The 25,164-nt window shown below is 33.8% G+C and overlaps 1 protein-coding gene across 1 annotated transcript; it reads left to right on the top strand.

The window, feature by feature from the left end:
- Nucleotides 1-5: 5 nt before the first annotated feature.
- LOC138701820 (putative leucine-rich repeat-containing protein DDB_G0290503) lies at nt 6-24,840 on the top strand. The gene is made up of 10 exons (XM_069829099.1): nt 6-7,182; nt 9,114-9,350; nt 10,899-10,976; nt 11,589-11,710; nt 13,681-14,056; nt 14,224-14,346; nt 15,517-15,636; nt 22,474-22,578; nt 22,821-22,994; nt 24,670-24,840. The coding sequence occupies exons 1-10, from the start codon at nt 7,045-7,047 to the stop codon at nt 24,721-24,723; spliced, it is 1,527 nt and encodes a 508-aa protein (XP_069685200.1). The 5' UTR covers nt 6-7,044; the 3' UTR covers nt 24,724-24,840.
- The last annotated feature ends 324 nt before the right edge of the window (nt 24,841-25,164 follow it).

Raw genomic sequence — 25,164 nt, 5'->3', positions numbered from 1 at the left:
CTAACTCCGTGCACTCGAAGTTGGTTGCTTGACTGTTGTCAGCCCACTTTGAGGTCTGTGGATATAGAGGGAAATATTGGATCGGTGTCAGGTAGAGTTTCCGGGTAGCTCAGTTGGTAGAGCGTTGGTACGTTAAACCAAAGGTCCCGGGTTCGATGCCCGGCCCCGGAACAATTTTTCCCTCGAAATTATTCAAATTAACTTTACAGGGAGTTATACCTGAAATCTTGATTTGCAAGCAATTGTGGTTATTTCACTCGCATTGTAATGCAAGTTATTTCAACATAAGCATATTTTCCTTTTGTAATTGAATCACGTCTTCTTGTTCACAAACTAGTAAACCATTTTTAACCAATTAATTTATCAATTACATTCACTTAAAACCGATTCACATTTATTGTGTGCTAGAAATATGAAATTTTAATTCATAGAACTTTCACATGCCGAGTTTTTCTATACTACCAAAGTAGTTGTACAATTCATCTTTTGATTATTTAGAGGTAGAGTTCCTTAAAAGCAAAAATTACACTTTAAACAGCCTTTCCTGATATCCATCACGTACATTTTGCCTGACATTGAATTACTATTTCTCGGACCATGCAGTAGGGTATTCTGCTTTTGGAGCACCTCTACGAATTGCATTACCTGCTATACATGTTCTTCTGTACTACACAGTGCTGATAATACTTTTACTCTTATTAGGCGAAATTGTAAATACACATGCAAGACTATAGTCAGAACACTAAAGACTTAAAATCGATCTTTCGAGATAACAATAAAATTCATTATTTTTACCTACACTAGTTGTGGAATTATGAATGTGCGTGAGAGTGTGAGCATCTATACAGTTTCCTCTTCTATTTACTTCAATATTCTCTTGAACTCTGTTGCATGCAACTTTACGAAATAATAAATAAATCAGAATATAAAAATTAAAAGAAACAATGATTTTTAATAATGTAAATAGTTCTATATATATTTTGATACTCTTTTTTTTTTAAGCGTATTTTGTGGTTTTCTTCTTACATTTACGAAAGTATTGAAGTTCCATATTAGTGTCAATCAGAGACCATACACTATTAAGTTCTCATTATTCTCTCTCTTTTACGTATAATTTTTTTTTGTAGCCCTTTGGTATAAAATATCTTGCTGGGATTTATGTTTCAAAATAGGAATATTTTTGTCATAATTTTCTATCATAAGACTTCTTTCAGATTATAATGTGAATATCGTTTATCTTACAATAAAAAGTGAATTGTACTGTGCTTAGGGTGCCCAACTTCTGATGACAAAAATATGGGAAACTTGGTCACGACAAATTTTAGCGCAGTTTTTTTGGGATGTGAAGCCTGGAATAATTGATGGAATGGTTTGTATTTATAAAAATTATCAATGTAACTGTAATAAAAATATTATTTAGATCGCAATATTGAGTACAATAATATTTAAAAATACATTGTTTCCTAGTTCTAACGTGATATTTGTCAACAAGATGCTGCAGAAAATTTTAATTTTTTATCCTGCTATACAAATTGAAAAAAAGAAAAAACTCTTCACAATCATATGTGCATATAGTAACATCGAAGATTACAAGATTACCGGAACTGAATTGTATTCATTGGAACCTACTAAACTACTGTATCGATATTAATGTCAGTTTATATATAAATATATTTCGCGAGTATTATTATTAGATTACATTAAAAATTGGCGATCATGATGGATAAAGAAAAATACAGGAGGATTAGGAGACCAATACGGGAGCCAGGAGCATCCAAAAATATTAGTTCAAATACAGTTCTTAGAAAATACAGGAGAGTTGATCACCCTAACTGTACTTAAATTAGTACATTTAAATAAATAATGTTAAACAGAAGGTCATTGACTTGAAAGACAAGGAATGAACATACGCAGATTCATAATTATACTGTACATTCTGTATTCCATATTTCATCATGTTAAACCAGTGGTTCAGTTGGGCTGGAATGCACCAGAACGCCATTTCGATAAATAAAAATGTATGTTTGTCACAGACATGAAGATGCCAAAGCTGGTACCCAGTATTAGTCCATTTGATAATAGTTAAATTGATAGGTAAGTTCCTGTAAATAAATTTTCCCAACTAAATCACTGGTTCAACCACATCACACTTAGTGCCACTCATAGGTTGAGTATTATAACATAGTAAATATACATCAGCTCTAGACTTATTGTTATTGGAATGTATGTAGGATGTCTAAGAAGCATCATACAAAGAGTACAAAAATTGTATCAATTGAGCAGGGTGTGAACAAGACTGAGCTCTTGGTAGTGGTATTCAGAGAAGGGAACTTCACACACTGCCATTTCCTGTGCAATATACATTCCAGTCTTGCCAGAAATAATAAGAATCAGAAACAGAAGAGATGGTACCAGTTTCTACAAATGAGCGTGCTTGGATTGATGATCTAAAGCAGGGGAAGACAGCAATATGCTCTGTCTTCTTGCTGTATCTTGCACTCCTTCTCACTGTATGCATTGTAGGGGTGATGATTGAGGGAGGAATAAGGAGAAGGTAATGCACGGATCTAAAGATGCACGAATGTATGTAATCACTGAGAATACAACTTGCATAAATATTGTCCAGAAGATTAAAATTATAACTTCAACTGTAAAACGTATGCATTCAATTTAATCCATACAGAGCGCAAATAAAATGAATTTTAAAGAAACTGTTGTATAACGGATAACTAATAACTAAAAAAGGTAAAGGTATCCCTGTAACATGCCATGAAGGCACTTGGGGGGGCATGGAGGTAGAGGCCCATGCTTTCTATGACCTCGGCACTAGAATGAGGTGGTGTGGTTGGCACCATGTTCTGACCGCCTTTTACCCCCGGGAAGGACCCGGTACTCAATTTTATAGGAGGCTGAGTGAACCTCGGGGCCGTTCTGAAAGTTTGACAACGAGTAAGTAGGATTAATAATAATAATAATAATAATAATAATGCTCTATTTAGAAATAAACTGAGACACGCTGTGTGTTATCTGGACTACAGACTTACCCAACACAAGTTCCTGTAAAATATCATTTCTTTTGTGATCTGATCTAATAAAGTGTGTGCAACTGTTCATATGAGAAATCTCATCTCTGTTGCGCTTGCGTTTAGTTTTGATAGTCATCTTTCTGAAGGGCCAAAATTTTGCTGTCATGCAACAGTTTTTAGAAGGAGCCCATAGCATTGCTAGAGTACTTTTTATCTTCGTGTATCATTTCATTTTTATTATTTTTACTGTTTAATCTATAATCCTTTACTTCTCTCTCACCTAAAATACTTTGTCTACAGTATAGTTAATTATATGGGAAGTTTTAATAACTGAACTTTTTATCTGTCAGTTATTATTTTATATGTACATTCATATCTTTTAGCCAAAGCACTTCTTAAAATTGCAGTACTGAAAAATATATGCCTAGTTTTATTTTATACGGTACTTATAGTCTAGATATATAATTGGGGTATTAAAATATGAAACAAGTTTTACGAATTAATAGGAAACATCACGCTCACTAATCTTCAACATGAAGCTGGTACCATTTCCAGTTATATATTATTGTAATGTATAATATAATAGTTAAAAACGAAACAAAGAAAATAAGAGGAATGGAAGATATAAACAAAGGAAGTAAATAGGGTATTAAATGAAGGTAGAAACAAATACAGAAAGGAAATAAAGGAGAAGAGAGGAAAGGAAAGATTTCTCTGTTGTAACTTCGTACGAAGAATAGTTTGAAGTAAACCAATGCCATGCCATAACATAAAAGACCATCTCCGCTTCTGTAGCATAGGTACTAAAAATAAAATAATTGATAAATTTGCTTAGTTTAATGATTCCGGTAGTAATGAAGAACCTGAAATATTCAATAACTTTATTGCTGATAGGAGACTAGAGAATATAGCTTCTATTGCTAAATATGTGCACAATATGTGATAGCTTTTTCAGTCAGGAAAGTAAACAATTTATAACCGGAACTTGCATAGCAACATTAAATGTCATTTTAAATTGTAGAACTTTCAGAATATACCTAATTACGGTATGTATTACCGATATAGGTAGCTTTCACCAGAAAACAGTAGACATAGTCTTACTCGTATGTGTACATGCTTATTTTAATGGCACTGATAAAATGGAAAACAGTTAAGAGTAGATTTGATTGTATGGTGTAAGCATTATATTTATTGTAATTAGTTTTTATATTATGTAATAAAATTGCTATACTTAAAATATTTTCTTTCATTTCTTACATTAGGTTCCTTGGAAACTTCCATTAGAAAGTGTTAAAAAACTAGGACCTTTTAACGTCAATTACAGTTTCTTTTACTCTTCTTATTTTCCACAAATGCTTAAAGGCTTTTGCAAGTTAAGTGAAACAGAGATTATATATTTGAAATGAATTCCAATAGTATAATTTTCCACAATTATTTATCTTTGTCCTACTTACAACTAGCATTTGTGCTTATGCTATGATATCTCAAATATACAGAAATGAAAATAAAATATCAAACTTTTATTCCAAATCTCAAATATCCTTACAATCCCAATCACGAACAGCATAAACATTTCACGCAATTATAGGGATTCGATGAATGATTTGTCACTTTTCAATAACCTGAATGTTTACATCTGTGTGGTCTGATATATTTATTTAAATACGTTTTACTGGGAAAGATTTTTCGGCAAGATAGTTTATAAAAGTGGTGGAGCTGTGTTTAATAATATTTAAAAGATAAAATCTGCTGTTACCATAATGAAAGATCTAGTGCTTACATTTTTTCCAAGAAATAATTTCCTAACAATGTAAGTCATTGTTACCCGAATAAAGACTTTCTACTGTTGCCAAGTAACGTTAATTGTGTTTCATATGCAGCACAGAGAAAAAATATAAGATATTGAAACTTGCGTATTTTATGTATTAACTTTGTAACCGTGGATGTGTTTAAGTTATTAGCACTTTAATTTCATCTACTTATAATTTAATTAAAGTTGTTATATTCTGACTTGTGACTTATCATAGACCATCAGAAAAGTGTCCGAGGGACTGATTGTCTCATTCTCATGGAGTCAGACGAACAAACAGCACTTAAACTGGATGAGGAGTTTAAGAACACCCTTGCACGCATACGACCTTTGGTTCTTAACATCAACTCTCTAAATGGTATTTCCCTTTTTTTTCCTTCATGGACAAATAGGTGACAACGATTCTTGAACAGATATTGTATAATACAGTACAGTAGCTATTTTTACGGGATGTACTGTTATTCTGTAGTCTACACAGCATATGGGTAGCTGTAAGTAAGTGATGCAGGAAGCTTTTAACATTCTTTGTAAATAATACTTGTGTTTATTTATATTTGAATTGCATTTTAGTTCTGTGTTTTTTCTATTGCCTATTCTGTCTTCTCATATGAAGTAAATTTGAGGTTTAATGAAAATGCGATTCAACATACCAGCTGTGGAAAAGAATTTTTTCATGCTGTCTAGCATAAAGGCCTGAGCAAAAGTGCAAACAGTACGGACATTGAGTGATGGCTCGGATGAATCACAAATGTATATTAGCAATTGTAGGTGGCCATAGTGTGAGCGTCATGGCATTTCAGAGGAGAAGTTGGTTAAAGAACAATGCTACTGAAAGCTGACTACTCACTCTTATTTGAGATTTCAGCAGTACTGGGTTTTTTCGAGGTGAATGCCTATTCCATGGTAGATTCTCGTACGTATCTCGCCAAAATACTACAGCCTGATCTTATATGGTGTTATAAATGTCGACAATTCATGAAGAAGGTCATCGACATGATCTACAGGTGTGGCATGCACTAGCATCTTTAGATGTCCCCACAGGAAGTCTGGCGATCTTGGCGGCCATGGGATGGGACCTTGATAACCAGTCAATCTATCATCAAATGTTGCCATCAGCTATTGCCTTGCCATAAGACTGAAGTGTGCAGGAGCTCCGTCATGCTGGAACATGTCCTGGCATGTACTGCAAGTGGTACCTCTTCCAATAAAACGGGCAGGGTATTTTCCAAAAAGTCTCTGTAACTTTCTCCCCTTAAGTGATTGGCATGACATGTGGACCAAGTAGTGCATCATTAATGGTGCCACACCACATTGACACTAAATCGCATCTGATGAGATCTGACTGCAATGGCATATGGATTTATTTGCTGCCAAATGTACTGGTTGCGTGTGTTAAAAATACCATCCCACGTCAAAGCTGCTTCGTCAGTGAATGGGTCAATGCTTCGATGATATGAGTATTGTTTACGAGAAAGTGGGTGTCATTTCGAAGCTCTTCTGTAATGTACAAGTTATCAAGCATCATTGTCTGTTGTTTTTCATTGAGAGCTCGGTCAGAGTCAAGCTACTGGCCCTTGTATGAATGATTGCCTACCAACCACAACATTGAAACAAGTGCAGCGCCATATTGGTGCGAGATAGTACACACATTGCTTAATGAAAAATGTTTGTTTTGTCTACCTACCTTATTCTTCTATGACATAAGTTCTGAATCACCGTATATAGAACTGAACTAATAGGAATAAGCTTGCAATATTCAAGTGATTTTTTAAGGATGAGACCACATCTAACCCATTACTTTTATTAGGAATCATCCAATATCGCCTTTAATCTTTGGGCAAGTATTAAAAAATAAAACTAACTCATCTTAAGTTGAATCTATCACAAAAATATGGCAAAGTTATGAGAAATTTAAGTTATGTTGTAACTATACAAAGAAATATTTCACTGTTATCATTGTCTGGAATTTTGAGGTGATGAGGCACAGAATCTTACTGGCAACTCTAGTATAAAAATTGGAAGATAAAGCTGTGAAACATTCATAATCCAAAACCAATTAAAAGCTCTAAAATGTCAGTATGTCATATATAATATAATATTTAATTGTAAGTTGGTAATATTTAATGAATTACTTTTTACATTACAGAAGTGCATCTGATTCGCCTATGGCTTACGAAACTTAGCCAAAACCAAATAGATAAGCGAGTGATGCGTAACGCATGTCTTTTGGAGCTATGTCGACAAGTAGAAATGGGAAAACTTACAGCTCCATTCGATGAGCCTCCATCAGAAACAGCACTCCTTTCTTTTTCCGATAAATATGTGCCAACAAAATCTCAATCACAGGTAAGTAAGAAGGGATTCACAACTGTAATATAAATCATACCACTACCCATAATACTCATTTAAAACGTAGGTTTATGTTATTTACGAAAATCAAGGGTACAATATTTTTTATTCTGGAGAAGCTTTCAATGACTTAATCAGATGGACTTGTATTTGATTGTAAATACTATTTGTATCTTAAATAACAATGTTCAGTAGATTTTGGGTCATGCCTTGTTATGAAAATTGAAATAAGTTTGTTGTATATATACTATGGAGGTGAGATTCAACGCGATAAAACGAAAATAGATACCGTATTAATGTGATAGACTGGCTTTAGTTAAAAACGTTAAAATATTTACCATTTTTCCATAATGCATGCATATAGGATGTAGTTATGTTTGTATACATGTTAAACATTACACCATTTTGCTTTTCACTTGTACTGAATTTAGAGAATATGCAATATTCTATTTACCTTTGTAAAAAATATTATGTTTTATTTAACGACGCTCGCAACTGCCGAGATTATATCAGTGTCACCGGTGTGCCAGAATTTTGTCCTGCAGGAGTTTTTTTACGTGCCAGTAAATCTACTGACATGAACCTGTCGCATTTAAGGACACTTAAATGTCATTGACCTGGGCCGAGATCGAACCTACAACCTCAGGCACAGAAGCCAGCACTGTACCGACTGCACCACCTAGGCCGACTTTACCTTTGTCTCTGTTTTTCATAGCTAAAGTATTCATATGAAGTTACGAGATTTTCCTCATGTTTCATAAACTTGCGTGCTTTTGATTTCCTAGAAAAAGGATATACAATATTTTAAACAAGTCACAAGGTTTTTGTGTCATTACTAAGGACAACGTTTTTAAATAATTGACATATCTTTGAAACAGTAAACATCCTTATTTTTGTTTTCTTTCCATACTAAACCTTGAGAATATCTCATCTACATACATAAATGCTGATACATTTTCGTCCTGTACTTTTGTGAAATGCTTCATGAGGGGCATTTTAATAAGCAGATATGAAAGAAAACTAGTACCGCAGGCCTACTAGTATCTATCAGCGGCTCAGAATCTGTTGCATGCACTGATTTGTGGTGAAACCAGGACTACCTTTTGTATGATGGTCTCATTTGCATAGAAAACAACATGTTTCTTTTATCTCAATGGCATGAACAACAGAGATTGGAAGCATCAAATTCTCATTGTGCAATACGAGTATAGCATTTTAAACTGACTTTAGAAGAGTCATTGAAAAGAGTCGCCATTCTTCAGAAGAGAATTTAATGTTCATTGCTGCTGTCAATCTATTGATATGCAGAGCTGCTTAGAGCAGCTCACTTTCTGTTTTGAAGTTCTGCTCACTATTCTAACTGGAACGAAATAAACTCATGTTTACTGCAGCAGTAAGGCTACAATAACAGTTCTACTTTATTGTTCAGAAATTTCAGAGCTCTAGAAATAGCTCCCCAATATGAGATCTTCTCTGTAACTTAAAAGCAATGCCCAGTTTACAGTTTTTGTTGTCATATTTAGTTCAGCACTCAAAATTATGACGAGATACACTTTTTATAACAATTTCGATGTTGAACAACGTAAACAAAATATGACACAAGCGAAATTAAATAGTGCGTTTCATGGTTTAAAAAGAATGAAGTATATTCTGCAGTTAGAACAGTAAGATAAATAATTATTGTGTGTTGGTGGTGGTGGTGATGATGGCAGTGGCGGGGGTAGGGGCAGCGCAGCTGTAGTGATGGTATCGGGTGCTCATGGTAGTGGTGGTGAAGTGAAAAAGTATTTACACCATAAAAATGCCTAGTTGAATAAGTGTAGTGTAAAAACTAATAATTATAATACTTGTTATGTATAATACAAGAATATTTATATCGATTTTAAAGTAATTAATAATTAATACAGGAAAGTAATTGATCTTTACAGGAGTGTGGTAATAGTTCTTCATGGAGTGACCTTTCTTCTGACGATGATGACGATGAACAGTGGCACACACTGAAGTGTACTGACAAAAATCTTACTACATTATATGGATCGCAATGTCCTGCCAAGAAAACAGATTGTGTACAGTTCAGACATAATTTTCTTTCTGAAAATGGAACAAAAGTTTACAAGCAAACTCTGAAAACTCATCTCTGTGATCATCAGGATAACTTGACTCAGGTGAAATGAAATACATACATATATATATATATATATATATATATATATACTAGTTCCGCTACTTTCATATGGTATAAGAATAATTTGTCATAGTACTGGTATGTTATATGACAACTACTTTCTATTAGGTCTACACGTTATGAAGTGTACAAAAGGCAGGATAATACACAAAGAAAACGTTTTACATAAACGTGAGTTTTCGATCTTACAAATAGTGATTACCTTTACTTTTTCGTACAAAGTATAATGAAAGTATTGTACTGTTATACATTGTGAAACAAGTTATTGAACCTTATCTAGAGATCCATATTATCTTCATCTCACAGTCCTCTCTGTATCAGACTCACACAGTTCATCCATGTATCTATAGCTTCTTCTACTCTTTCTTTCACTTCCAACATCATCACCACCTTCATTAATTACTACGCTATATTCTTCTCCTTTCTTCAATTTGTTCTACTGTTTTTCTCAGCATGCATTAATAATAATTCTCATATTATATATTCATTTATTTGTATTTATTTATTTGTTCATGTATTATGTATTTACTTATCTATTTAATTATTATTTATTTATCTCTTTATGTACCAGTATTTATTTATTTATATATGTGCTTAAATGGTCTTATTGTGTATTATTTTTAGGTTAATTTTCTTACTAGTTTTATATTTATACAGGATGATTCACGAAGACTGACCTACACTTAGTAACTGTGCATTTATTTCTCTTTTTAAGAAGTACAGGACATCACAATGAGTCGGACTTATGTATGCCGACCAAGTTTTGTTTACTAATGGAAGGAATACAATACTCTATGAGCTCTGTACTCCCACATAATACACCCAAAAATAATATGGACCTCATGAGTGATGCCTTATTGGTGTAATGTATGAGGTTCAAACCTGTCTTCGGACAGTTGACTAACATCAACTAATTCCTAAACACATTTGTTTAAATGAATTATTGTTCATTCATAAAAGAATAGCAATAATTAATAAATGTTGCTTGTATGAACTGATTTACTGGTATTCCAGTTATTCCTACATAGCCATAATACATTTTTCCTTTTTTCTTCCTCACTATAATTTTATGTACCTAACGGTTTTCTGATATTTCATATATAAGAAAACCAAGAGTTACTGGTATAGGTAACTTATAAAGGACAGTTCTCCATTGCCAATTTTGTAGAGAGAATATATTATCAGGCAGAAAATTCTCCACTGTTATCATCAGTGCTAATGAAGTGCCAAATGGTTTGAGTACCTTAGTGAGCAGAGAACAAAGGTAATATCTGCATTTCGAACTATTTAAATTCGGAAGTCACCTACACAGTTTTCTCAATATGACAATTATACAGAAACTTATTTTTTATTCCTTTTATTATTCAGGGGTTTACCCATGTACCCGTGAAAAAAAAACTATTTCTGACTCAGCCACAATACACTTTTAAGTTTAACCTACCATATTATAGACCTATTTGTTACGATATTATCACTGATACATCTTATTAAATATTTGACATGAATATTACTTATATTTTTTTTACAGGGACACAACCTCCGGCAGAAAAAACATGGCCTTCACGGAACTGCCAAGTCCTTCCCTCCAATAATTAAGGCTCTTCAGGTAACAATTATAAAAACAAAGAAAAGAAAGAGATATATACCGTACTTTTTAGAATTTTGCAGACACATGACATTGTACATTTTCAGTGTACAAAGTATTGCAATTACGTGCAAATTGAAATTTTGATACATGTTTTATTACTCCCTGATATTGAAAAAACTGTTTTCGGCATGCCATGTTTATGACTCTTAGTCCTTCTACATATTTATTTTTTTCTTTCAAAATAATTTAACGGATTTGTTACTATTCTCTGTACAACGTGTCCCAGAAACGCCGTCGTTATACTGTAGTATACTCATACAGCTCACATGTCATGTTGGATGCATTTTCATCAAGAAAGTTATATTCAATAAGATTTATTTTCTTTTAAATATTAAAAGTCATTAAACCAGCATGTTTACTCATCTCTGATGGCGTGATTTAGTTTGCCTATTTGAATAATGTGGATGGCTTTTCAGGGACAGCTTGTTTAACGTTTTATTAAACCTTATTTTTCATACAATGGGGTTAGGCGAACTCTTAGGAAACTTATTGTATGGAATAATAATACATTGCTATGGGGATATTTTATAAGCACTGTGTATTCTGATCCTGGTGTCTAAAATGTTTTAGGAAGAGAATTATTTCCTCAAACAAGAAGTCAACCGTTATAAGAATTTAGTGTCTGCTGGAAATACTGACACTAATACCAGTTTAAAAAATATATATGAAGAGATCACATCATTAAAAACTAAGTAAGTATGATTACTATGAATGTCATCTCATATGCAATATAGGTAGTAAGAGAGGAACATATTGTTTGGTTGTACTTCAGACATGCCTTATCAGTCTTATCAGTCACATTCTAATTTTTAAATTTAATTTTATAATACAGTAACTTTATTCTCGAGGCTCAGACAAGTTTATATATATATATATATCCATTTTTATGAAACTATGAAACTGAAGTGTAACGTTTTTCTTGTACAGGTAATATAAACCATGCTTACTAAAGAAGAGAGACTAGCCATAGTTTGTGGATTATTTAAAGGGTTAACCTATGCTCAGATGCAGATGGTGTTTTTGTGGAAATCTCTCAAACCTGGTCCATCAAGGGCAAATATCAGGATCTTGATGAACAAATTTCTCAGAACGGAATCTGTACTGAATGAAAGATGTTCAGGAAGACCAGCGACATCAACAGACACTGTGCTCAGCATACAGGACGCAATTGATCATAGCCTTCGGGCCTCAACACTCAGACTCAGCAGAGAGCTTGGTGTATCCCAGTCAACCGTATGCCTTAAGCCTCATGGAAATCGTAACACATGGTCTCCCGAGATGCATGGTCTTCGTCCTCAAGCGCATGCAGCACCTAGATATGGTAGATACGTTTATGAAGTGTAGAATTCTCCATATGGTTGATTGGGAAACGCCAAGCACTCTGCTGGGCCTGTGTGTCGAGACTATGTTCAATTGCGTTCTGTATGCTGCGCACAGTTTCTGCTGATGTCACTAGTTTTCCTGAGCGTTTTTCATCCAGTACAGATCCCATTCTGAGAAATTTGTTCATCAAGATTCTGATATTTTCCCTTGATGGATCAAGTTTATGAAGTTTCCGCAAAAAACACCACCAGAATCTGAGCATGGGTTAACCCTTTCAACTGTCCACAAACTATGACTATTCTCTCCTCTTTAGTAAGCATGGTTTATATTACCTGTAAAAGAAACACATTACACTTTAGTTTCATAAAAATGAATCGGGACTACAGTAAAATCTGTATATGATGTAACCTTTACAACAAAGAAACCTGTTGATACGGAAAGAAAATCTCGGAATGAAATGATTTTATACATGAAAACGACTTTTGTAAGCAGAAAACTTCCATAACAAGGAAACGGAATGATTTTAAAGAACCATTGGTTAGTTATTTCTTGAATAAGACGGGAATTTATTTTTAAGTTAATGGCACAACTACAGAGAAGGCACTGCGCAAAAACATTTTTGTCCCATGTACTCAATATGTCAGCATAATTTTATTTAAATGGTGTACAGAAGTATAGGTAAGTGCTGATTTTAAGTATGCATTCTGTTAGTTTTATTTTAAATAAAATTTACCAAAAAAGTAGAACAAGGTGATCCATTCATAACGTCGTAAAAATAATTTACATTAAACATCAGATGAGATAAGTTCCATTACGACTTCTGAATAGGTATTGGCCGTAAAATTCATATTTATGTGTTGCTTAAATTTTCTTTGCATGTTCCTTAAATTATATGAAAATTTAAGTAGCTCTTTATAAGAAGGAAACCTGCCAAGATGAAAAATTTTCTATGGAACTATTATGTTCTGCCATAGACAGGTTTTACTGTAATTAGTAAACCCATTTCTCTTGAGGATAATGAAGAAACTCATCTCCCTGGTAACAAGGAGAAAGTCCTCAGTGGTCTAGAGCAGAAGAGGCAATCCTTCTATTGATGTTGATACAATTGGAGGCATGACATCATACCTAAAGATGGCAGTTACGTCAGGCATCTTACCATGCAACATGCCAGCCCCATATACAGAGGACATTCTAATAATTAAAAATTCTTAATATTTAATAGAATGTAGATGATGATGATGATGATGATGATGATGATGATGATGATGATGATGACGATGATGACGACGAATAATTAATATACTGGTATGACTAAATTGTTATTGGTTATATATTTCAGGTTAACAGAACTGGAGCAAAGCAAAGCTTCATTAGAAACCAGACATCAAGAAGTTATTACTCAATATCAGACTGATATGGATGCCAAAATAATGAAATTATCTGAGCGCCTTCAACAGTCACAAAACAAGAATCATAAGTTAGAGGAGTCAGTACAGAGTTTAACGCAACAACTAGAGATCCTCCAACAGTCACAAAACAAGAATCACAAGTTAGAGGAGTCAGTAAAGACTTTAACTCAACGACTAGAGATCCTTCAACAGTCACAAAACAAGAATCATAAGTTAGAGGAGTCAGTACAGAGTTTAATGCAACGACTAGAGATCCTCGAAGCAGAGCAGGCTAGCATAAACTCTCAGTGGAGCAATAGATTGCAAGTAAGTCTAATGCATTTAGGCAATATAATTACTAAGCATTGTCTATTATACACCCTCCATAATAGTGACGTATGGCTAGATGAATTAAAAATTTTATATAAATGTATTTGTATTTATTTTTATTTATTTACCGGTACTTGGTTTTAAAATCTTATATTTTTTTTCAGACGGAAACATTAGCATTTCAGGAAACATTAACTGAGATAGAGAAAAAGTACTGTACTGAAGTGCAGAATCAACATAAGACAATCGTCTCTCTCAACAAACAGCTATCTGTAAAATCTACTGAGGTAAGAACACAAGCACTGACCAGTCATGTTACTGCTTATAGTACACCCCAAGTATATGAAGCTGTCCACTTGCTCTACTGTCTCATTTAGAATTTTGCTTAGAATAAAACTTGTCGGAAACATTTTTAAAGAAACTTTTGTTATGTAATGTTATCCTAAAAAATCAATAATAAGCGAGATATTTCGATTTATTTACTTCAGTCCCCTTATAATCCCCCTTTTAAAGAATGGAATGCCATATAACCTAAAATTTAAGTGGGACCTAACTTATTTCACATACTAATTTTCGTAGAAATTGGTTCAGTCATTATCATGTGAAGAGGTACCGGTAACAAACATATAGACATACAAATAAAAATAAAAAAAATTCGCTTTTCAGTCTCAGGACAGTTCATTATACATGTTAGCGCCAATTATTCTTGTAAAAGTGAAAATTACCAGAAAAATTTAGGTTACAGTTTTAGTAGTATCATCATATTGATAGCCGTCCAAATCTTGAATTTAAAATATCGGCATCCTAATCAATTCAAATATATATATGATCTGCAACAAGATATAGAAGCTATCAATACGATAAGAATATATATATTTATATTTTTAGTGTCGATTTATTTATTTAGTTATTTATTTATTTAAAGTATCAATAATGCTTCAGCTATTATCTACAAATAAAGGGATATATAGTATACTTAAAGAATTATAAATATAAAATTTTCCAACTGATAAAGGAAGAAAAGCTAATAAAGTATAAAATAATAAATAAATACCAGCTTGAAGACATTCAGGCTGACATCCTGAACCCAAAACTAAAAATACTCTTTCCATGGTTCATTATGGAGACCAATTAAGAAATGAACTAATTTTCATGAATTAAACATGATGACTGTACTGACTAATATATGAATAACATTACAATTTCATTAATGTATTTATCACAAAACATTTTCTTTTAAAATAAGTGTCACATTTTTCGTAAATGTAGCACAGTATTTTTAAATCCAAAAGAAAGCACTTTGATATGGGTGGTCATAAAAAGCACAATTTCACAATAAGTATGTAAAATATGAACCTAATTTCATTTTTCTGTACTGTACTTGTTCTGTAGAAATAAATATTTATGTTATTTATACTGTATAAAGAACTGAAATATTTTGGTTTTTATGTACCCAGATATTGCAGTTAGAATGTGTAATGAAAGAGCAATCATCTAACATGCAGAGAGAAGTGGCGATAATTCGAAAAGAATTGGAAGAAAATACCGAAACCACAAGACAACACTATGATAAGACAGTAAGTATTTAAAAGAGTTATTTTGTTCTACCCTGCACTTCAGTGTTATACCTTAAGAAATTTGCCTTGAATTACAAAGTCATAATAATATTGTTCTGATAAATAAGGGAAAGTTCTGTAGCAGCAGATGGACAGTTACCCCGGACATCAGTTAATTTCTTATTTCCTTGCTAGATGGAAGAATCGAAGAACATGTTTGTTGTCACTGCTTACTGGATAGATTTAGTGTATGCTTGCTAATATTTCAATTTTCATTAATTGTGTTTTGGCACTTAGTGAATGCAGACTCAGTTTAAGTTCAGAGCTCATTATTGATAAGGCTTAACTCACACGGAACACACCACACCACAAAACGGTGGTTCACTTGTGGACGATCAGGAATTAGTATGGAAACAGATGATAGTAACTCACATGGACCACTAACTGAAGTCGTTGTCGACGTCTGTCGCAATTAGTGGACAGTATCACCCACAGACATGAGCATACTCAGGTCCTAGAAGTTCTATCTCATCACCCAAAGGGCAGTACTTTGTAGGACGCTCATTACGTTTTAACAACACTGGTCCAGGTGTTGTTAGCCATGTTGGTAGAGAGAAACCGTAAGATAATGTTCTGGAATGAATAAATGTATGTTCGTGAGGAGTCTGGTTCGTTGCAGTGCACAGCAATGATCTAATTTAATGAAGAGCATCCGGAGAATTGTCTGTCATTGTGATACATCCAACTTCTGTCTCTCAAAGCTAATAGAATAGTTTTCCATATTATCCCATTGCACCTTTCAGCTTGCCCTTGCCTTGATGATTATACGGAGTAATGCGACCAGATGCTATACCATGACTTGTTAAGAAAGCTTACAATTCAAACGACATAAGGGATGTACCCATCCGAATGGAAGTAAGAGGGCATACCAAATATGGAAAAAAAGTTGTTGTAAACATTTAATCAGTGATATATTGTTAAAAGTGTATATAGAAAAATGAAGTTACTATCAAAGCTCATATCTGAGCAAGGAAATGCGAAGGGATATCTATAATATTCGTCCACAACTGTCAGAAGGTACCGATTTCTAGTAGTTGAAGAGATTGGTCCCTTGAAGTTTATATTTAATCGCTCAAAGTGTGAGGTTGCCTTTATTAATTTTCCATTGTGTCTAAAAAAATGGAAGTTTAAGTTCCGCACATACATTGCAAGACACAGTTACTTTCTTAATATCATAAAGCTAGTGTGGTAAGTTTTTACTTCTTATCCAGTATTCCAATGGATACCATCCCATTGTGGAATCCTGGGAAACGAGAATGCGGATGCTTTAGCAAAGAAGGGCAGCACTGCTACTTACAGACCTGTTACAAAATCTACGTATTACTCTGTGAAAAGATTTATTCAATCTACATACTTAGACTTCAACAAACAAAATTTGATAACACAATCTCAAGGGAAAAAATGGAACTCTCTGCATCAAAATCCACAGTTAATTCCCGATTTACCACGAAATTCGTCTGTAGCTGCATTTAGATTGGCATCAGGCCATGATTGTTTGGCTAAACACCTGCATAGAATTGGAATATATCAGTCCCCTAACTGCCCATTGTGCAACTCAAATCAAGAAATGGATTCGGAACACCTCAAAATCTGTGCTTCAGTGGCTGGCCATGATAATATCTTTGAAAAATATTGGAGTGCAAGAGGTCAAATGACTTTATTGTCAAACGCCTGGCATTAGAAAACAACAAACAACAACAACAACTTCTTATCCAGTGATAAAGACGAGTGCTTGATATAATGCTCATAGCTTGTCTCCAGGCACTTTTGTAGCAGGACATATATGGGAGAGTGCATCAGCAGCTGCATTTTCTCGTCCAGGCCGGAAACTATATCATATTTATAGCACAACAGTTCAAGTTGCCATCTCTTAATCTTCTCATTCTTTATCTTGTTCTTTGTACTATTATTAAATGTGAACATAACTGATTTCTGGTCGGTTATCAGCTTAAAATAGCGACCCTTGAGATAGTGTCTCCATTTACGCAAGACCTCGACAATAGCATACGCTTCTTTTTCTGTAGTGGAATGCTTCTATTCAGTTTTAGAAAGAATTCTAGAGAAGAAAGCCACTGATCTCCCTGGCTGTGACGAAGTTGCTCCACTAGCAAAATCAGAGGCATCTGTTTTGATTGTAAATGGGGAGTCTTCGTCAATAGAAGTTACAATTGAATCCGCAACTTCCTGTTTTAGACTTTTAAAAGAAAGTGCAGCATTTTGAGTCATAGGAAAAGTCTTATATGAATAAGAGGTCGTACCTTTTCGGAAAATTTGGGTATCCACCCTGAATAATGTAGAAACATTCCCATCACACATCGTAAAGTGTGACTGTCACCAGGTTGAGGTAAATTTAACAGAGGGCTAAGTCATTCAGCATCTGGCTTGATAGTTTTATTTTCAATTGTATAGCCTAATAAATTGATACGTCTAGTAGAGAAGACAGATTTATTCTTATTTAGTGTCAGTTGAAATTTATCTACTGCTTTGAGAAAACGTTGTAAATTAATATCATATCTTCTATCTTCCTGAGTACGCCCACATATTGTTACATTGTCTAAGTACGAAAATGTGTTCTTTAGATTTTCTGATTCAATAATGGCATCAATAGCTCTTTGGAAACATGCTACTCCATTCATTACATCAAAAAGGGAATTCGACAAAACTGATATAATCGACCACACACCTCGAAAGCTTTATATAGTTTATCTTTAAACAGAATAGGTCTCTGGTGATCAGCACTTCGCAGATCTATAGTGTTGAATATTTCATATTTACTCACTTTCCTTATAACGTCTTTTAATCGAGGTAGGAGGAGATACGCATCCAAAAGAGTGAATCTGTTAATTGTCAGAGATTACCGGTAATTAATTATCATTCATCTTTTATGATTATCATTGGAAGTGATTAAGACCTGTGCTCGCCATGGAGATCGACTTTCTTCTTTCCCTCCGATAATTTTTTAACTTCTCATTTTATGAATTCATTGTGCTCGTTTGAATTTCGTTGAGATGTTATGGCAATAGGAACGCAATCAGAAGTAAGTGCATTAAAAAGTGATGCTAGAGGGACAAGAGCAGTAACTAAACTGCATACTGAAAGAGGATCTTTAGATCCACCAACGAAATATTGAGACTAGTATGCTGTCTTAAAATGTCATACTCCAATAATTACATCAGCATATAAGTCTTTTAAAATTAGCAGTCTAGCAGCATTATGTGTGTGATCCTTTAATTGTAGTGTTACTATACACACTCCTTTCACATGAGGTTGGAGAGATGTAGAAGCCTGACCTTGAGCTGGTAAAATCTTAAACTTATGAGTAGACGCAAATTCAAGACTGATGAAACTTGGTGAACTTCCTGTATCCATTAATGCATCAGTCTCATCAGACACATTTCGTACAGATGCATTTCTAGCTTGCTTTTCGCTACCACAAAAATAGCACTGGATATTCATAGCTGCAGAAGTAGGTCCGTCTCCGTAAGTGGAGTTTTCATGGTTTAAAAGTTGTTTATTCTTATCTACAGGGATCATCAGTGCGGTTTTAGGCGTAATAGATCGACTATTGATCAGATTTTTTGTATTCGACAGATAATGGAGAAAAAATGGGAGTATAAGGGTACAGTACATCAGTTATTCATAGATTTCAAAAAGGCATATGACTCAGTTAAGAGGGAAGTATTATATGATATTTTTATTGAATTTGGTATTCCCAAGAAACTAGTTCGATTAATTAAAATGTGTCTCAGTGAAACATACAGCAGAGTCCGTATAGGTCAGTTTCTATCTGATGCTTTTCCAATTCACTGCGGGCTAAAGCAGGTAGATGCACTATCACCTTTACTTTTTAACTTCGCTTTAGAATATGCTATTAGGAAAGTTCAGGATAACAGGCAGGGTTTGGAATTGAACGGGTTACATCAGCTTCTTGTCTATGCGGATGACGTGAATGTTAGGAGAAAATCCACAAACGATTAGGGAAAACACGGAAATTTTACTTGAAGCAAGTAAAGCGTTCGGTTTGGAAGTAAATCCCGAAAAGACAAAGTATATGATTATGTCTTGTGACCAGAATATTGTACGAAATGGAAATATAAAAATTGGAGATTTATCCTTCGAAGGGGTGGAAAAATTCAAATATCTTGGAGCAACAGTAACAAATATAAATGACACTCGGGAGGAAATTAAACGCAGAATAAATATGAGAAATGCGTGTTATTATTCGGTTGAGAAGCTTTTATCATCTAGTCTGCTGTCAAAAAATCTGAAAGTTAGAATTTATAAAACAGTTATATTACCGGTTCTTCTGTATGGTTGTGAAACTTGGACTCTCACTCTGAGAGAGGAACATGGGTTAAGGGTGTTTGAGAATAAGGTGCTTAGAAAAATATTTGGGGCTAAGAGGGATGAAGTTACAGGAGAATGAGAAAGTTACACAACGCAGAACTGCACGCATTGTATTCTTCACCTGACATAATTAGGAACATTAAATCCAGACGTTTGAGATGAGCAGGGCATGTAGCACGTATGGGCGAATCAAGAAATGCATATAGAGTGTTAGTTGGGAGACCGGAGGGAAAAAAACCTTTGGGGAGGCCGAGACGTAGATGGGAAGATAATATTAAAATGGATTTGAGGGAGGTGGGATATGATGATAGAGACTGGATTAATCTTGCACAGGATAGGGACCGATGGCAGGCTTATGTGAGGGCGGCAATGAACCTTCGGGTTCCTTAAAAGCCATTTTTAAGTAAGTAAGTAAACAGCACTAACAGACGGATTTACGGCAATAAAAGATTTCGAATTTTGTTCCGCTATTTCTAATGATCTGGCTTGACTAATGGCAACATCTAATGGTAGCGTTAAATTTTCAAGTAGACGTTGTCTTATGTGCTGTGATAACAGATCACTGATAAATGAACCATGTATAAAGTCATTTTTATTTTGATCAGCTGACACAGCCTTGAAATTGCAGTCTTTGCTTAACAATTTTAATGCTTCAATATATTGCTCCACGGACTCACCCTGTAACTGACATCTAGTATAAAGTTGGTAGGCTACCTGGCAAAAATTTCACTATTCAGTTTAACATACAAAGATTCCAATACTGCAATACCAGCAGAGTGGTATGCACTTCGCTGATATGCTCGTATACAGAGGGAGCAATATAATTACTGAGCAGCAAAAACCTGTGTTCTTCATTAGTTTTTGTAGATTCCACGAAGTTTTTAAACATATAATACCAATTCTTCCACTGCTATTCTGCACCGTAAGTATTTACTTATAGTCTATATCAAATCTTACAGAACGTAATAATTTATCCATAGCTACTTTATCATTTTATAGTTTCTGGTTATTAAATTATAAAGAAATACCTTTTAGAATGTAAGGCTTTAATAAGCAGAAAACTAATAGAAGTTGCTACAACAAATGAACACATTACTGTGACACCTAGTAATTCATTTTGCTACAATACGGTACATTTAGTAATTACTGTGTATTTACAATACAACATCAATAATTTCACGAACGTAATACTTTGTAGCATGTCTTGTTGCCTTAATAGCATCTTCACATCGTGTTTTCATAGAAAAGACTAGATTCTTGTACAGACCCAGAAACAAAGTTTGGGCCATCTGAATTTTTCAAGTTCCAATTATAAACATACTGCGCAAGCTCAGTAAGCACTTAGGTGGCCCAAATTTTATTTCTAGGTCTGTACTTCTGTGGAGTGATTTTTGCCCATTCCTATGCTACTACTCTTTTGAGCTCCCAAATAGATGTAGGCCTACCGGTACTCTTGCTTTTTGTGATCCTGATTTTCAAACGTGGTCACAGGTATACCAGATTTCAGATCCACTGATTGAGGTAGCGTTTTTAGTTGGTGGGGAACATTACAAATCAGCCAGATCTTGACGATTTCAACAGTATGTTTAGTGTCGTTATCAATTGAAACATGTAGCCTAATTACTATGCAACTCTATTTTTTCAGCACTTTGTTTCAGGTGTTACATTAATATATCCTTATACGTTGTTTTTCCCATATTATCTCTATGAAATGTACCGGTACTGGTATATTTCCAAACCCATTAGGTGACATATGGACTAATATCATAAGGGAACCATTCCTACGTTTTATGGTGGGAATAGTTTTTCCTGCATATGACTTTCTCTAAATTCTACTGCTTCCATCTGAGCTGAAAGATTTTCGTCTAAGATTTCGTCATGTAATAACTTATTACACGATAACAAAAGTCTTCCTCTTTTGAAACATGCTCTTTCGCAATCATTAGCTACTTCAATTTGTTTGACAAATAAAATACTTCTTTCTTTGAAATGTGCCATGATAGCTAAAATTCCATAAAATACGACGGTTGATCTGGTGAGACAGTTTGTTTACAGTAATGTCCTGCAAAACAGCGCAATTTTGGACACTGAATCTAGGAGCTCGTCGTATTTGTTGTAAAGTGAATATCTCATCCCCTTCATTTAATTTCCTTCTTTTGGTTTTAGTCTCTAATTCTTCCGAGACCCCTGATATTCAAATTTATTTATGATATACCAGTAGGCTTACTATCATACTGTTGAATGTTTTACCAATGTACAGTACATAAAATTAAATTTATAGATTTTGCTTAGACTAAATTTTACAACAGAAATTCAAATAAGTTTTTAAAATTAGTACCTGTAATTGAACTTTAATTATTGTTTTCTAAGTAATATCTTATATTTTTTTTTCGTGTTAAACAAAAAATAACAATACCGATTAATGAACGACATTATTTATTGTTGTTTTAGATTACCTTTCTTCAGAAAGCAGTTACTCACAATGAGATGTACAAGAGTAAAATAAAACATTTCGAGAGGAAATTGCTGTATCTGGAGGAACGACACCAAATCGAGGTAAGAATTTACGAACTACTCATTCATTAAAGATTAACTATTCTGAAGTCACCGAAGTACAAAATACAATGAATAAAGAAGAAAAGGAGTTACTGGTAATTATTGAATTTTAGTACCGGCATTTGACACTGCTTTTATCTCCATTGTAACTTTCATTAGGCTTTCATCTACCTTATTCTAAGTAATGACTGTTCCATATGTTACATTCTTTGTTATCTTTATTGTTATGAATTTATTTTTAGATGGAAGAACTACAACTTAAAATGAAATCAAAGCACGCACAATTGGTGGTAACCATGGGAGAGGAAAAGCAGCGTGAACTAGAAACACTAACAACAAAATTAGAGGAACGATATCGTGCACTCTTACGTGATATTCAAGCTAAGGCAGCTCGTCGGCATCAAGAAGATAAACAGGTACCGGTACAAAAATGATCATTTTTAAATTCAGTAGTTTCTCCTCATCTTATCTTTTCTCTGGTCTTGCAGTTTGTAACTTTGTCTTTTAACAGTACCACAATACTGTCGTCTTGGGACCCTAAGTAGTCTTGCAGTTGCCATTGGATCCGAAACTCACAGGTTCAAACTCCACCAGGAGTGATAAAATTCTTAACATGGCTTACTCCAGAAGAAAAGTAAAACTGCCTATCGTAGATTTACGGCATTAAAAGAATTCTGTCTCTGCTAGAGAGTTCCAAGTAAATTCTTTTTGAGCTATTTCTCGCCTACGTTGAATTCCAACGCTGAATAATCTGTGCAATTTAAAGCATCATTAAATGAAATACTATTACTAATAGTAATACTGAATGACTTTTATACATGTGGCGGTTATTTAATATTATGTCTTACTGGTCCCCATTTTATTCTCTAATTTTGAACTACAGTAGGACCTCTATTATGCGTGGTAATAAAGGGGGTGTACTAAATGGTTAATCGAAAAAATCAGATAATCCGTACCATAAAATATTTTCATAAATTAAGTGCATAATAGGTACATACAATTTCGTAATTTTCTCCGTGGTGTTGGTCTTGGCACTTCTTGTTCTGTTTCCTGTGAAGCGCCAAGACCAACAACGACCAGTTCTGAAGATGACCCATAAATAGGTCGAAACATGTAAACGAGGTACAGTACATTGAAGTTTAACACAGGAAAGTCTTATCATACATATTCCGAAGTGACACAGTGTTAAAACTTGTGTAATCAAGATGTATAGTCAAAAATTCTTCCACCACAGAAAATAGAAAAGTATTTTCTAAAGAATAATAATAAATGTCATTCTTGCCTCATAAAGGTGTAGCTCTCCCCTTAAAACTTTCTCTTTCAAGTCATTGTTTCAATAACATGCAGTAATATTGTTTAGCATTATATTAGACTATTCATTTGTATTACTGATTATTTGAGTTTATTTTTAACGTGAAAAATTTATGCTCGAAGGTGAAATGAATTGAACTTTATGGAAGTTTTAACATTTGGACTGATGTCACTTGCTTTAGCAACGGCAGTGAATTACATCACACTATTCTGACGTGACTTCCTTAGCAACGGATCAGACTCTTGCATTGATATGGTGTTTGCTAGAGGAATAGACTTACTATTTTGCAGAATTTATTCCCTATTTCTGGTATCATAGATGCATACTAACGGCTCTCCAACAAATCAATTCAGATGAAATGCAGTAATTTCAGTGTAAATAATACTTGTACAGGTACCTATATGGTATATATATTCAATAAAGAAAAAAGGAAAAAAATAAACCAGTAATAATTTAACACATAAATTGCATTAAATTTATTTCACATTCGATCATATTCATATTAAATGAGAACCAATTATTTAAAAACCTAAATACCACCCAATTGAGCATGCATGCTTCACACAATTACTGGGATTCTATGAATTCCCTGTCACTTTTTTATTTCTCCAGTTAGTATGTTCATGACCTTTATAGTTATAATACTAGCTCAATGTTCTTAAACTTTATTTGGTGTCATTAGTGATAAATTTTGTAGGCTATGTAATTTTATCGTTTAAAATATATTACTATATAGTAAGCCAATCGTTTACTAAACTCTTTTTCTTTTTCTTTTCCAGAAAATTGAAAAACTAGAAGCTCAGCTTGCAAAAATAAATGCACTGCTAACTTAATCTTCATTTGTCCAGTTTTTATGTACCATTGCAAAGTGAAGCTTTATAATATCAAGGTTTAACTTAATGTAAAACATAATTTATTAGTTAAATAAAGTTATTAATGTAATACTGATAGCCATGAAATTTATAATTGAGGGACGTTTTCACAAAACTCGTTATCTACATTTTTTTCGATTTTGAGGTTTTAGCGTATCCTTATGGTTTTGGGTCAGGAGAATCCAATGGTGCTATCAGAATTAAGCTAAAGTTGGTAAGTATATCAGTAAATTGATCTTGAAATAAAAGAGATTTTTCAAAACTCGGTATATACAGTTGTGTATTTTAGAAAAGAGCTCTCTTGAAAAAAACAAGATTTTGTAGATAACGAGTTTTGTGAAAACGCCCCTCAATTGCAAATGAAACATTGTTTCTTATGTAGTTTTGAAAGCTGAGTACGAA

Source organism: Periplaneta americana, chromosome 6 (genome assembly GCF_040183065.1).
Source record: "Periplaneta americana isolate PAMFEO1 chromosome 6, P.americana_PAMFEO1_priV1, whole genome shotgun sequence".
NCBI classification, from domain to species: domain Eukaryota; kingdom Metazoa; phylum Arthropoda; class Insecta; order Blattodea; family Blattidae; genus Periplaneta; species Periplaneta americana.
Note: the sequence above shows the minus strand (reverse complement) of the source record. Positions and strands in the feature narration are given on the sequence as shown.